At 41.3% G+C, this 16,090-nt stretch overlaps 3 protein-coding genes across 3 annotated transcripts; all 3 read left to right on the top strand.

The window, feature by feature from the left end:
* The first annotated feature begins 551 nt into the window (after nt 1-551).
* Nucleotides 552-2,615, top strand: LOC115587168 (E3 ubiquitin-protein ligase TRIM21-like). Its single transcript, XM_030426829.1, has one exon. The coding sequence runs from the start codon at nt 577-579 to the stop codon at nt 2,218-2,220; it is 1,644 nt and encodes a 547-aa protein (XP_030282689.1). The 5' UTR covers nt 552-576; the 3' UTR covers nt 2,221-2,615.
* Nucleotides 2,616-5,852: 3,237 nt separating this feature from the next.
* On the top strand, nt 5,853-8,927 carry LOC115587170 (E3 ubiquitin-protein ligase TRIM21-like). The gene is made up of 2 exons (XM_030426832.1): nt 5,853-5,961; nt 6,642-8,927. The coding sequence occupies exon 2, from the start codon at nt 6,651-6,653 to the stop codon at nt 8,286-8,288; it is 1,638 nt and encodes a 545-aa protein (XP_030282692.1). The 5' UTR covers nt 5,853-5,961; nt 6,642-6,650; the 3' UTR covers nt 8,289-8,927.
* Nucleotides 8,928-12,801: 3,874 nt separating this feature from the next.
* Nucleotides 12,802-15,113, top strand: LOC115587167 (zinc finger protein RFP-like). The gene has a single exon (XM_030426827.1). It carries the CDS (start codon nt 12,802-12,804, stop codon nt 14,446-14,448), a length of 1,647 nt encoding a protein of 548 aa, XP_030282687.1. The 3' UTR covers nt 14,449-15,113.
* Nucleotides 15,114-16,090: the final 977 nt, after the last annotated feature.

Raw genomic sequence — 16,090 nt, 5'->3', positions numbered from 1 at the left:
GGAGGCAGTGTCCGGGGAGAGGGAAGTCTGGGTGTCCCTGCTCAGGCAGCTGCCCCCGTGACCAGGCCCCGGATAAGCGGACGATAATGGATGGATGGATGGCAATATAAGATCACTGTAATGTAATCAAAATAGTGAATGAGAAGATTTGGTTTGTGTTCTAACATTTGAATGGAAACTTGAGCAGAAAACTAAATATTGAAGTGAATTTGACTGCATTAACATCAATATTAACATCCACAATAACACCTCCTCCTGCTTCTCTCTGTTTCTGTACGTTCTATCTTTAGCTTCTCTTAATTTATCTACTTTTTTTCCATAAACGTGTGGAGGGTTAAAGTTTGCTCATGTTTTAATAATAACATTGAGCCTCAAGCAAACACATATGCTGACCCCGAACTCATTGACAATCGCATTGATTTGAGTTGGACCAAATTCAGACTTTGTACTTCAGTTGGGTGGAGTACAACAATACCTAACATTATTCAACTTACAGGAGAAATAGTTTATGAAACACTTCAAGAGATACCTAATCGCAGTTTCCGTTCTCTCACTTTTCATCCTCAGACTGTCAACATGTCTGCTGCCAGCTGTCTGCTTACTGAAGATCAGTTTCTGTGCTCCATCTGTCTGGATGTGTTCACTGATCCAGTCAGCACACCATGTGGACACAACTTCTGTAAAACCTGCATCACTAAACACTGGGATAAAAATGACATGTCTCAGTGTCCCAGCTGTAAAAAGATTTTCAACACCAGACCTGAACTGGAGGTCAATACTTTAATCTCTGAGATGGCTGCTCAGTTCAGAAAGTCAGCTCAACAGAAATCCAGCAGCAGCAGCTCAGACAAACAAGTTTCCAAACCAGGAGAAGATCCCTGTGACGTCTGCACTGGAACCAAACTGAAGGCCCTGAAGTCCTGCCTGGTGTGTCTGGCCTCCTACTGTGAGACTCACCTGGAGCCTCATCTGACAAAGTCAGGCCTGAAAAGACATCAGCTGATTGACCCTGTGGAGAACCTGGAAGGCAGGATGTGTACGAAGCACGATAAACTGCTGGAGCTGTTCTGTAAGACCGACCAGATGTGTATCTGCATGCTTTGCTCTGATTTAGACCACAAGACACATGAAGTTGTTCCTCTGAAAAAAGAATATGAAGGAAAGAGCCTTCTTTCCTTCGAGCTGGGGAAGAAAGACGCTGAAATTCAGCAGATGATCCAGAAGAGACGACTGAAGATTCAGGAGATGAAGCGCTCAGTGGAGCTCAGTAAGAAAGATGCAGACAGAGAGATAGCAGCTGGTGTTCAGGTCTTCAGCGCTCTGAAGGAGTCTGTTGAGAGAAGCCAGGCCGAGCTCATCGACACCATCAAAGAGAAGCAGAGAGAGACAGAGAAACAGGCTGAAGACTTCATCAAAGAGCTGGAACAGGAAATGTCTGTGCTGGAGAAGAGAAGCTCTGAGGTGGAGCAGCTCTCACAGTCTGAAGACCACCTCCACCTCCTCCAAAGCTTCCCATCACTGAACTCTGCTCCACCCACCAAGGACTGGACAGGAGTCAGCGTCCTTCCACCTTCATATGAGGGGACTGTGGTGAGAGCTGTGAATCAGCTGGAGGAGACGCTCAGTAAACAGATGAAGAAGGCAGAGCTGAAGAGGGTCCAGCAGTATGCAGTGGATGTGACACTCGATCCTGATACAGCACATCCTGATCTCGTCCTTTCTGATGATGGCAAACAAGTATATGATAGTGATGTTAGGAAGAAACTTCCAGACAACCCAGAGAGATTTGATAAATGTGCTAATGTCTTAGCAAAGCAGAGTTTCTCTTCAGGAAGATTTTATTTTGAGGTTCAAGTTAAAGAGAAGACTGAGTGGACTTTAGGAGTGGTCAGAGAGTCGATCAACAGGAAGGGAGAAATCACACTGACTCCTGAGGATGGTTACTGGACGATATGGTTGAGAAATGAAAATGAGTACAGCGCTCTTGCTGACACTGAACTCAGTCTCTCTCTGAAGTGTCAGCCTGAGAAGGTGGGGGTGTTTGTGGATTATGAGGAGGGTCTGGTCTCCTTTTATGACGTTGATGCTGCAGCTCTTATCTACTCCTTTACTGGCTGCTGCTTCACTCAGAAACTCTACCCATACTTTGGTCCGTGTCTTAATGATGGTGGTAAAAACTCTGCTCCTCTGATCATCTGTCCTGTCAATCACACTGAGTAGAACAAACATTTGATTTTCTACAGAAATATTCACATCATTTGATGTAGTTAATGTATATTTACTGATTATATTTGGTTTGTACATTGTTGTTTTTCAGATTCTGATGAAGCATTTTTTCTCCCTTTTTTTATGTCAATGTTTTTGTTTAATGTCTCACAGTATCGCTCTGGTTGATATCATGTAATGTACTTTCTTTTTCTAAGTAATAATAATAAATAATAATCATTTTCTGTTCTGTAGATATGTGGGTTTGTATGTTCTGATCATTAAGAAGTGTTGCATACTGACATGAAGTGCTGAAGGACATTTTACGGATAAGAAAAACGTAATTTAATTTTCTCTCATTTTGTTTTTAAAATGATGAAAAGTAAAATAAAGATTTTTTTCTGCCTTAATCAGTGAATTTGTTTTTCATCGTTTACAGCAGCTGATGTTTCTAATGACGACCAAATCAGATGATTAAAAACACCATCAGCTGTTCTCAGATCAGATCACATGTGAGAGAAGTTGTAGTGTAAGATGATGTTGTGTTATTGAAGGTTTGAGCAGCTCATGTGAACTAAACCTGTCCGACTGGTTTGTAGAGAATAAGTGAGATGTGAGGACGCCCTCTAGTGGAGTTCATAACAAACTGCAGCCTGTGTTCATATGAGGACCTGCTCTTAATAAAGAACTACAGTCTGATGCTGAAGCATACAGAAGAGTATTAGGGCCAGGGGGCGAAAAAAATATCAGGGGGAGGTTTTATTATTTCATTATGCACTTCAAGACTAAAGTTGACATTTTAAGATTAAAGATGATCATTTGAGACGACATCAAACATTGAATATTCCTGTCAGGACAAATTTGTCTTTTATCTCATTAACACGGTGTAGTTGTCAGTATTAAGACTTTGAAGATGTTCTGCAGCATATGGACTCGTATGATGACACTTTTCTGGTGATTTCTTGGATAGAAGCCTTATGAAATTCTGCTTCCAGAACCGTGTTCAGGTCGGCCTGCAAGCTAAAATTAGCTTGGAGAAAGTTCTCCCACTTCCTGATGTCGCCCTCTCACTCAAATCTGTTCTATGATTTTCATGAATACCTCTAATATGTATCAGACTGCATGGGAGTGAACTGATGAGAGCTACTAAAATGTATAATTTGGGATGTTTTACAATAATTAACACATTGAAAATGACTCTGGCTAAATTGCAGAGAGGCCTGGTTAGTTTATTAATTGCAACTATACTGTTATTGAGCATTCATGTTCCCATGCAGTTTACTTTAACTGTAACTATATTTATTATTCAATATAAACATCATCAGCATTAAAAGCACCTTCCAACAAGGATTTACCAATAATAAACAGTTTATAACAAACCATAGAGAGGATGTCATGTCATCGTCTGTAACCGCTTATCCCTTTTTCAAGGGGTCGCGGGGTTTGTTGCTGGAGCCAATCTCAGCTGTCTCTCAGCGAAGGCGCGGTACAACCTGGACAAGTCGCCAGCTCATAAACAACTTTAATGTGTAAACCTTGTGGCTCCTATCTTTTACTTTCTTTTGAATCACCTCATGGCAGAAATACACAAACATCAGAAACCTTCAGTATAGTAATACTTTGGGTTTATGTAGTGTTTCTGTTGGTACCTGTGATGAAGGCATCCTGGACCTCATTTAGAAATCCACCTTGAACCCGCAGGTCAGGACACTCACACCAGAACCAGGAAAAGCAATCCAGCAATTTCCTCCAGAACCTCTTCCCAGAGGCAGCGACATGACCAGAGACCCGTCCAGAGGCTCGGTTCTGTCCCCGACTCCTCCGTCCTGAAACAGCTCCTGGAAACTTCCAACGTCCAACCTCCTCTGCTGCATCTCCTGATTAGCAACTGGCGATGCTAACTGCTAGCAAACATTACCATTGTTGTCTTCAGTTAGCGCCAGTAAGGAGCCCTCACTTCTAAAACACGCTCAGTTACACTCTTAACAAAATAAGCAAACACTTGTATAAACTCCCGGTTGATAACGGTAAATAATACTGTTTCATAAAGTTATCTGAAAGTTAGCTCGGACTTTACCTCTTTCCTTCTCTCTGCAGCTCTGTCTCCCCTCATTTCCCGGGCTTTCCCTCTAGTCCCGCCCCTCTAACAATCCGACAGGTCTATCCCCAACAACAGAGAAAATGATTGACAGCTGCCCAAACAAATGACAACCCCCCCAAAAAACAGAAACCTGAGGCGTTCAAAGGCCTTTCAAAGCATGAGACATTTTTCTTTCACTCACCATATTAACCATACAAATATTAACAGCAGCAAAACATTTATAGGCCCACATCAGAACACTTAACCAACTGAAATAAATGTAATATACCCATACAAACAAATTAGCAGGACGCTTCATTAATATGCTAGTGATTAATTGTCCTCATATGTGCTATGTTTTCTCATGCCATCAACCTGCCATGGTCTGGAGTAGTGGTTGTCTTATTTATGTCTGCTTTATTAAATATAAAGTAGCATAAGATATTAAAGAAAACAATCAAAGTCTGTTTATCTCTTCTTTAATACTTGTATATTCTTTAATTTTAAAGACAGAACATTGTACGTTCCAGTTGTCCGCTGGATGACAGAGAGGTCGTGATGAACAACTTTGGTTTCAGAAGATGAATTTAACCCATCCGTGGTCCCAGCCCCCTTCTTTGTCAGATGCTCATTGGCTGCTGATGCTGCATTCACTTGCTGTTGGAAAAATCCAAAATTGCCAGTTAAAATTGCAAGGACGAGTGCAGTGTGACACCAGAATAGATTTAAAACATCCAAATCACCCGTCACAGTTTACCTGTTGGTGTATGCAGCGTGTGTTGCAGCGTTCTGTGCATAGGAATTTACTCATTTTGAAAAATGTCCTAAATGGAAATATGTGAGGTTATTATTATTTGACCTATAGTGTTTTCTCTTGTAGTAATACATGCATTGAAGTACATTAACACTTTTATGGAGCCAGATCAATACAGAGCCAGAACCATGCCAAAAGGTTTGTTCATTTGAAAGAAATGACTTAAAAATCGTTAAGTGATTGAATAAATAACATTTCAAACTCTAAACTTTAAAGCTTTTCAAATTTCAGCAACCTGTATTTCTTCTCCTCTCTTGGGTCAAGATAAGGAACACAACTATAGTGTGGTTCAAGTAGTATCAACTGTGAATAATTTTTAAATAAAAATGTTTTATAGAAGAATTTGCTGGTTCTGGATTGAGCTAAAAATACAAAACACAAAAACTTGTCACTGACATCAGACAGAATACTTGTGAAATTAGATTTCACAGTAAGGACGCCCTCTAGTGGAGTAAAAGTGATAAGACACACTATGGATTTTCACAGTGTTGGACATCAATAAAGGCCGACTTCTCTCTCTCATGGACGAGCTTATTTTTATTGTAGATTTCTTTTCTTATGTTGTCTATTTGTAACTATATGTTTTGTTGGCTGTTGTAAACTTCCATTGTAGAAAAAAGAGGAATAGACCAAAAGACAAATGTTTCAAATCTGTGTCAAGGTTATTTCACAGTGAGCCAATAAAACCACAGAGCTGCACTGAGAGGAGGAGCAGCTGAGAGAGAAAAAACTACAAGTCCCATTTCCCCAAAAATGAAAGTGAAAGTTTGAGTGGCAGCAGAGCTGCAGTCCAGACGAGTCTCTGTGTTTCTCGCTGAAGAAAACTTTCTCAACACAACAGCAGAATCTCTGACAAACACTGGTGAGTACACGGCCAATTTCAACATGTACATTTAGTCAGAACTACAAAACAGGTTGAAATCAAACCACAGTGAGTGAACTCTGGATAAAGTTAGATAGGACACAGTCACAGCTAGCTTTAGCTTCAGCTAACTTACCCACTTTGACTGATCTGTCTCCTGATATTAAAACATCATGCTTGATATCTGATATTAATTGAGTTTGTTAAACCACATACCTTTACTGTAAAGCACAGCAGCTCAATCCAACCATAACAAAGACAAACACAGATAAACTAGTCTGCTAAAGGCTAACTAGCCTAGCTCAGAGCACAGTGTCTCATGTTATCTGACAGTGTATTTTCTTGCACAAAATGGCGGTTTTACAACTTATTGACGCTGTTGAGCAAAACACTTAAGTAAGGAGCCTTGAACTTATAACTCTGTCCTTTCAACTTTACTGTTTCTGCTCTGTGTCTTTGTACAGCTGATAATATTTACTGCGTTTCAAAAACCGTTATTACCTGTAACACAAAACCTGAACTGTACTCAGACAGGAAGTTCCACTCAGAGGTGAATCCAGGACACATTTTCACCTGTCAGAGTTCATCATGACTCCTTATATTCCACTAGTAATAGTTTATTGAACATTTAATCAAGAGATATCTAATTACAGCTTCTTTTTCTCACTTTTCATCCTCAGACTGTAAACATGTCTGCTGCCAGCTGTCTGCTGACTGAAGATCAGTTTCTGTGCTCCATCTGTCTGGATGTGTTCACTGATCCAGTCAGCACACCATGTGGACACAACTTCTGTAAAACCTGCATCACTATACACTGGGATAAAAATGACAAGTGTCAGTGTCCCAACTGTAAAAAGACTTTCTACACCAGACCTGAACTGCAGGTCAACACGTTCATCTCTGAGATGGCTGCTCAGTTCAGACAGTCAGCTCAACAGAAAGCCAGCAGCAGCAGCTCAGAGCAACAAGTTTCCAAACCAGGAGAAGTTCCCTGTGACGTCTGCACTGGAACCAAACTGAAGGCCCTGAAGTCCTGCCTGGTGTGTCTGGCCTCCTACTGTGAGACTCACCTGGAGCCTCATCTGACAATGTCAGGCCTGAAAAGACATCAGCTGATCGACCCTGTGGAGAACCTGGAAGACAGGATGTGTACGAAGCACGATAAACTGCTGGAGCTGTTCTGTAAGACCGACCAGATGTGTGTCTGCATGCTCTGCACCTATTCAGACCACAAGACACATGATGTTGTTCCTCTGAAAGAAGAATATGAAGGAAAGAAGGCCGAGCTGGGGAAGAGAGACGCTGAAATTCAGCAGATGATCCAGAAGAGACAACTGAAGATTGAGGAGATGAAGCGCTCAGTGGAGCTCAGTAAGAAAGATGCAGACAGAGAGATAGCAGCTGGTGTTCAGGTCTTCAGCGCTCTGAAGGAGTCTGTTGAGAGAAGCCAGGCCGAGCTCATCGACACCATCAAAGAGAAGCAGAGAGAGACAGAGAAACAGGCTGAAGGCTTCATCAAAGAGCTGGAACAGGAAATCTCTGAGCTGGAGAAGAGAAGCTCTGAGGTGGAGCAGATCCCAAGTTCTAAAGAGAACCTCTTTGTCACCTTTCAAAGCTTCCCATCACTGAACGCTGCTCCACCCACCAAGAACTGGACAGGAGTCAGCGTCCGTCCACCTTCATATGAGGGGACTGTGGTGAGAGCTGTGAATCAGCTGGAGGAGACGCTCAGTAAACAGATGAAGAAGGTCGAGCTGAAGAGGGTCCAGCAGTATGCAGTGGATGTGACACTCGATCCTGATACAGCACATCCCAAACTCATCCTGTCTGATGATGGAAAACAAGTTGAACTTGGTGATGTAAAGAAGAATCTCCCAGACAACCCAGAGAGATTTGATACTTGTACCTGTGTCTTAGCAAAGCAGAGTTTCTCTTCAGGAAGATTTTATTATGAGGTTCAAGTTAAAGAGAAGACTGAGTGGTATTTAGGAGTGGCCAGAGAGTCGATCAACAGGAAGGGAAACATCCCACTGAAACCTCAGGATGGTTACTGGACGATATGTTTGAGGAATTCAAATGAGTACAAAGCTTGTGCTGTCCCTCCAGTCCGTCTCTCTCTGAAGAGTCGGCCTGAGAAGGTGGGGGTGTTTGTGGATTATGAGGAGGGTCTGGTCTCCTTTCATGACGTTGATGCTGCAGCTCTTATCTACTCCTTTACTGGCTGCTGCTTCACTCAGAAACTCTACCCACTCTTCAGCCCTGGTCTTAATGATGGTGGTAAAAACTCTGCTCCTCTGATCATCTCTCCTGTCAATCACACTGAGTAGAACAAACATTTGATTTTCTACAGAGAGATTCACATCATTTAATGTAATAAATGTTTATTTACTAATTATATTTGGTTTATTGATTTTCAGATTCTGATGAAGCATTTTTCTCCGTCAATGTTTTTGTTTACTGTGTCACAGTTTTGCTCTGATTGATCTGATGAAATGTACTTTATTTTTCTGAGAACTGTTAAATCTACGTGTTCAAAAAATAATAATAATTTTCTGTTCCTCAAATATTTTGGTGCCAGATTCAAACCTTTTTATGTTCTGATCATTGTTTATATAAGAAGTGTTGCATATTAACACAAAGTGCTAAAGAACATTTTATGGATAAGACAAATGTAATTTAATTTTCTCTCATTTTGTTTTGATAATGAAGCTGATGTTTCTTACGGCGAACAAATCATGTGATTAAAAACACCATCAGCTGTTCTCAGATCAGATCACATGTGAGAGAGGTTGTAGTGTAAGATGATGTTGTGTTATTGAAGGTTTGAGCAGCTGATGTGAACTAAACCTGTCCAACTGGTTTGTAGAGAATAAGTGAGATGTGAGGACGCCCTCTAGTGGAGTTCATAACAAACTGCAGCCTGTGTTCACATGAGGACCTGCTCTTAATAAAGAACTACAGTCTGATACTGAAGCATACAGAAGAGTATTAGGGCCAGGGGGGAGAAAAAAACATCAGGAGGAAGTTGACATTTTAAGATTAAAGTCGATCATTTGAGGCGACATCTAACAGCGCATATTACTGCCTCTGCAAATGTGTCTTTCCGCTCATAGACACAGTGTTTACAGGGTTTGTACACTTGTTCAGCAATAGTTTTCCATGACTTTTCAATGACTTCTCCATAATCTTTCATTGAATTTCCAAGACCGAAAATCAGTGCCTCTAAATCAAACCACAGACACATCTTGATACACTCTGTCATGTTTTAATCACAACACTTACACAGTTATCATTAACAGATGAACCATCAGACCTCTCTCCATCACAGAGTGCAAGAGAAATGGAGAACTTTAGAGCTAGGAATACCATCTCCTGATTTCCCAAATCAAAGTATCTACACTATAATGCCAAAAGTATTTGCTCACCTGCCTTGACTCGCATATGAACTGAAGTGACATCCCATTCTTAATCAATAGGGTTTGATATGACGTCGGTCCACCCTTTGCAGCTATAACAGCTTTAACTCTTCTTTCCAAAAGGTTTAGGAGTGTGTTTATGTGAATCTGTGACCATTCTTTCAGAAGCACATTTGTGAGGTCACACATTAATGTTGGATGGGAAGGCCTGGCCCTCAGTCTCTGCACGGTTCATAAAGATATGGAGAGAGTTTGGTGTGGATGAACTTGACTGGTCTGCACAGAGTCCTGACCTCAACCTGACAGAACACCTTTGGGATGAATTAGAGCGGAGACTGAGAGCCAGGCCTTCCCGTCCAACATCAGTGTGTGACCTCACAAATGCACTTCTGGAAGAATAGTCAAAACTCCCCAAAACACACTCCTAAACCTTGTGGAAAGCGTTCCCAGAAGAGTTGAAGCTGTTATAGCTGCAAAAGGTGGACCGACGTCATATTAAACCCTATGGATTAAGAATGGGAGTCAAGGCAGGTGAGTGAATACTTTTGGCAATATAGTGTATGTTGTATCAACATATAAAGTAGATACAAATTCAGTGCACTTGCATTCTTATTAAAACATAAATAAAAATTATTCAAAAATAAATTTCCTCTTATAACTTAAAGTGTGCAAAATCTTGAACTTAATGTAGAATGAATCTTTGTTGTGATGTCATACGTGTATTCACTTCTATGAAAAATAACTCGGGCTGTAACGATACACCAAACTCACAGTTGGGTTTGTATCATGATTTTTGACCCACGGTTCAATACAAACCTCGATTTGTTTTTTCTTTAAATCAAATATTTTATTTATGTAACTTTTCAATAACTTCTGTATATGATACTTGTCTGATAGTATCAGAGGTGCAGTATTGGCGTGGAGGACGTGTCTATCTGATGGTCTGTTAGCTGCACAGGTCCCTCACTTAACTTAATAAAGAGAAATGTCCCACAAAGCAACGTTACAGAACCAAATTAAGGTAACGTAGTAACTGTACCTGTCTTTGGCGACAAGGACACAAATACCGCAGCTGTACGTGGAGAAGCGTCTGTCCTCCCGACCGTCCTACCGCCTCTTCACCACATTTCTGCCCGAAAAACAGTGTCTGTCAACGGCAAAAAAAAACCTTTAACTCATCGAGTGTCCATGATGAAAAACGATCTCCACGACGGTCAGCCCTCCAGACCGAGATTTCAGTGAACTTTACCCCGAAAAAGGACAGCCTCCGTCAGGATTAGATTGACAGGGGGGACACCAGGTAACCCCTTGAAAACACACACACGTCATCATCACGACGTGTATCGTCACGCCTCTTTAGGAGCCGCAGCGCCGGCTTTCTATGTGAATTACACAGCGGTTCGTCTTTACTCCAGCGCTGCTTTGCTCTGTGTGAACGAACAACGGCGGAGAATAGATGAACGACCGCTGTGGTGTTAATACAGCGTCGCTATGTGAAAGGGGCTACAGCTCATATGACTGGATCTGGACTGGAAGTTGTGTCGGGATTCTGCGTTCTCACACCGTGAGACAGGTTCGTGGATCTGAGTGTCGCGATTTCAGTTTCGCTATGTGTCGTTACAGCCCTAAAAATAACACATAACATAAAATAAAATATTAAAATTTTACTCTTCAAACAAGAGCTTGAACATCAATCTGGAACATAACAAGGCTCACATGAAAACTACATGCTTCACAAAATCATCATTCAGCAATCACAGTATAGGATAAAGAAAGGTAAATGTTCACAGCACGTCACGGCACAGACTCTGCTGCTAAGCTTTCTGCAGGATCTCACATCACTCAAACCACCCGCACATTAGCGGATCGTTGGAAGGCACTAACAAACAAAATCACTTGTTGTTAAAACTACACTTTACTGGCATTTAGTCATCGAATACAGCATCTCCAAATCCATGTGCAGGAGGGTCGTTGAGCATGCCAGTGATCCGCTTGTTTCTGCTAACGTGAACTGCCGCATCACCGATATAGCGTGAAGTTGCACTTCTGTGTCAACTTAAATTTTAAATGGCACATTACATCATTTTATTTATGTTTTACACATCCTAAATATTATCCACGAAATATTTCTATGACTTTTCCAAAACTTGACAGGAAATGTTATTTTTCATTAACTTTTCAAGGACCTAGAAGATGCATTTTTAATTTCCAATAATTTTCCAGGTTTTTCATGACCGTACGAACCCTGGAAACACTTATAACGTGATACATTTTTCATATCTCATATTTTTTATATTTCATATCGCCCAGGCCTACTGTGGATTTTCCCAGTGGTGGATATAAATAAAGGCTGACTACTCTGTAATAGAGGAGATTTGTCTAAAATACACAATTAAATTTTCATTGAAGAGTTCTTTTCTTATGTTGTTTATTTGTGATCACATGTTCTGTTGGCGGCTGTAAACTTCCATTGTAGAAAAAAAGAAGAAGAAACTAAAATGTAATTCACATCTTGTTTCAAATCTGTGTCAAGGTTGTTTCACAGTGAGTCAATAAAACCACAGAGCTGCTCTGAGAGGAGGAGCAGCTGAGAGAGAAAAAACAAGTCACATTTCCTCAAATTAAAGTGAAGGTTTGAGTGACAGCAGAGCTGCAGTCCAGACGAGTCTCTGTGTTTCTCTCTGAAAAAAACTTTCTCAACACAACAGCAGAATCTCTGACAAACACTGGTGAGTACACGGCCAATTTCAACATGTACATTTAGTCAGAACTACAAAACAGGTCCAAATCAAACCACAGTGACTGAACTCTGGATAAAGTTAGATAGGACACAGTCACAGCTAGCTTTAGCTTCAGCTAATTTACCCACTTTGACTGATCTGTCTCCTGATATTAAAACATCATGCTTGATACCTGATATTAATTGAGTTTGTTAAACCACATACCTTTACTGTAAAGCACAGCAGCTCAATCCAACCATAACAAAGACAAACACAGATAAACTAGTCTGCTAAAGGCTAACTAGCCTAGCTCAGAGCACAGTGTCTCATGTTATCTGACAGAGTATTTTATTGTGTATTAAAGGTACAAAATTGCTGTTTTACAACTTCTATAGCTGTTAGAAGCTTAAGTAAGAAACCTTGAACTTATCACCCTGTCCTTTCAACTTCACTGTTTCTGCTCTGTGTCTTTGTACAGCTGATAATATTTACTGCTTTTCAGAAACCGTTATTATCTGTAACACAAAACCTGAACTGTACTCAGACAGGAAGTTCCACTCAGAGGTGTATCCAGGACACACTGTTATCAAACAGAGTTCATCATGACTCTCCTTATATTCCACTAGAAATAGTTGATTTAACACTTAATCTAGGGATATCTAATTACAGTGTTCATTCTCACTTTTCATCCTCAGACTGTAAACATGTCTGCTGCCAGCTGTCTGCTGACTGAAGATCAGTTTCTGTGCTCCATCTGTCTGGATGTGTTCACTGATCCAGTCAGCACACCATGTGGACACAACTTCTGTAAAACCTGCATCACTAAACACTGGGATAAAAATGTCCTGTGTCAGTGTCCCAACTGTAAAAAGACTTTCAACACCAGACCTGAACTGCAGGTCAACACGTTCATCTCTGAGATGGCTGCTCAGTTCAGACAGTCAGCTCAACAGAAAGCCAGCAGCAGCAGCTCAGAGCAACAAGTTTCCAAACCAGGAGAAGTTCCCTGTGACGTCTGCACTGGAACCAAACTGAAGGCCCTGAAGTCCTGCCTGGTGTGTCTGGTCTCCTACTGTGAGACTCACCTGGAGCCTCATCTGACAATGTCAGGCCTGAAAAGACATCAGCTGATCGACCCTGTGGAGAACCTGGAAGACAGGATGTGTACGAAGCACGATAAACTGCTGGAGCTGTTCTGTAAGACCGACCAGATGTGTGTCTGCATGCTCTGCACCTATTCAGACCACCAGGGACATTCTGTTGTTCCTCTGAAAGAAGAATATGAAGGAAAGAAGGCCGAGCTGGGGAAGAGAGACGCTGAATTTCAGCAGATGATCCAGAAGAGACGACTGAAGATTGAGGAGATGAAGCGCTCAGTGGAGCTCAGTAAGAAAGATGCAGACAGAGAGATAGCAGCTGGTGTTCAGGTCTTCAGCGCTCTGAAGGAGTCTGTTGAGAGAAGCCAGGCCGAGCTCATCGACACCATCAAAGAGAAGCAGAGAGAGACAAAGAAACAGGCTGAAGGCTTCATCAAAGAGCTGGAACAGGAAATCTCTGAGCTGGAGAAGAGAAGCTCTGAGGTGAAGAAGACCTCAAGGTCTAAAGAGACCCTGTTTGACTTCTTCCAAAGCTTCCCATCACTGAACGATGCTCCACCCACCAAGGACTGGACAGGAGTCAGCGTCCGTCCACCTTCATATGAGGGGACTGTGGTGAGAGCTGTGAATCAGCTGGAGAAGACGCTCAGTAAACAGATGAAGAAGCTGCTTGAGGCCGAGCTGAAGAGGGTCCAGCAGTATGCAGTGGATGTGACACTTGATCCTGATACAGCACATCCCAAACTCATCCTGTCTGATGATGGAAAACAAGTTAAACATAGTGATGTAAAGAAGAATCTCCAAGACAACCCACAGAGATTTAATCCTTCTATCTGTGTCTTAGCAAAGCAGAGTTTCTCTTCAGGAAGATTTTATTATGAGGTTCAAGTAAAAGAGAAGACTGACTGGGATTTAGGAGTGGTCAGAGAGTCGATCAACAGGAAGGGAAACATCAAACTGACTCCTCAGAATGGTTACTGGACGATATGGTTGAGGAATAACAATGAGTACAAAGCTTGTGCTAGTCCTCTAGTCCGTCTCTCTCTGAAGTGTCGGCCTGAGAAGGTGGGGGTGTTTGTGGATTATGAGGAGGGTCTGGTCTCCTTTTATGACGTTGATGCTGCAGCTCTTATCTACTCCTTTACTGGCTGCTGCTTCACTCAGAAACTCTACCCATACTTCAGTCCATGTCTTAATGATGGTGGTAAAAACTCTGCTCCTCTGATCATCTCTCCTGTCAATCACACTGAGTAGAACAAACATTTGATTTTCTACAGAAAGATTCACATCATTTAATGTAATAAATGTATATTTACTGATTATATTTGGTTTGTACATTGTTGATTTTCAGATTCTGATGAAGCCTTTTTCACCTTTTTCTGCCAATGTTTTTGTTTAATGTGTCACAGTTTTGCTCTGGTTGATATGATGAAATGTACTTTATTTTTCTAAGAACTGTAGAATCCAAGTCTTCAAAAAATAATAATAATTTTCTGTTCCACAAATATTTGGGTGCCAAATTCAAACCTTTTTATGTTCTGATCATTGTCTATATAAGAAGTGTTGCATATTAACACAAAGTGCTAAAGAACATTTTATGGATAAGACAAATGTAATTTAATTTTCTCTCATTTTGTTTTGATAATGAAGCTGATGTTTCTTACGGCGAACAAATCATGTGATTAAAATCACCATCAGCTGTTCTCAGATCAGATCACATGTGAGAGAGGTTGTAGTGTAAGATGATGTTGTGTTATTGAAGGTTTGAGCAGCTGATGTGAACTAAACCTGTCCAACTGGTTTGTAGAGAATAAGTGAGATGTGAGGACGCCCTCTAGTGGAGTTCATAACAAACTGCAGCCTGTGTTCACATGAGGACCTGCTCTTAATAAAGAACTACAGTCTGATGCTGAAGCATACAGAAGAGTATTTGGGCCAGGGGTGAGAAATAAATGTCAGGAGGAAGTTGACATTTTAAGATTAAAGTCGATCATTTGAGGCGACATCTAACAGCACATATTACTGCCTCTGAAAATGTGTCTTTCAGCTCATAGACACAGTGTTTACAGGGTTTGTACACTTTTTTAGCAATAGTTTTCCATGACTTTTCAATGACTTCTCCATAATCTTTCATTGAATTTCAAGACCGAAAATCGGTGCCTCTAAATCAAACCACAGACACATCTTGATACACTCTGTCATGTTTTAATCACAACACTTACACAGTTATCATGAACAGATGAACCATCAGACCTCTCTCCATCACAGAGTGCAAGAGACATGGAGAACTTTAGGGCTAGGAATACCATCTCCTGATTTCCCAAATCAAAGTATCTACACTATATTGCCAAAAGTATTCGCTCACCTGCCTTGACTCGCATATGAACTTAAGTGACATCCCATTCTTAATCAATAGGGTTTGATATGACGTCGGTCCACCCTTTGCAGCTATAACAGCTTCAACTCTTCTTTCCACAAGGTTTAGGAGTGTGTTTATGTGAATTTGTGACCATTCTTTCAGAAGCGCATTTGTGAGGTTACACATTAATGTTGGATGGGAAGGCCTGGCCCTCAGTCTCTGCACGGTTCATAAAGATATGGAGAGAGTTTGGTGTGGATGAACTTGACTGGTCTGCACAGAGTCCTGACCTCAACCTGACAGAACACCTTTGGGATGAATTAGAGCGGAGACTGAGAGCCAGGCCTTCCTGTCCAACATCAGTGTGTGACCTCACAAATGCACTTCTGGAAGAATAGTCAAAACTCCCCAAAACACACTCCTAAACCTTGTGGAAAGCCTTCCCAGAAGAGTTGAAGCTGTTATAGCTGCAAAAGGTGGACCGACGTCATATTAAACCCTATTGATTAAGAATGGGAGTCAAGGCAGGTGAGTGAA

This window comes from Sparus aurata, chromosome 8 (genome assembly GCF_900880675.1).
Source record: "Sparus aurata chromosome 8, fSpaAur1.1, whole genome shotgun sequence".
NCBI lineage: Eukaryota > Metazoa > Chordata > Actinopteri > Spariformes > Sparidae > Sparus > Sparus aurata.
The sequence above is the reverse complement of the archived record's forward strand: the minus strand, read 5'-3'. Positions and strand labels throughout refer to the sequence as shown.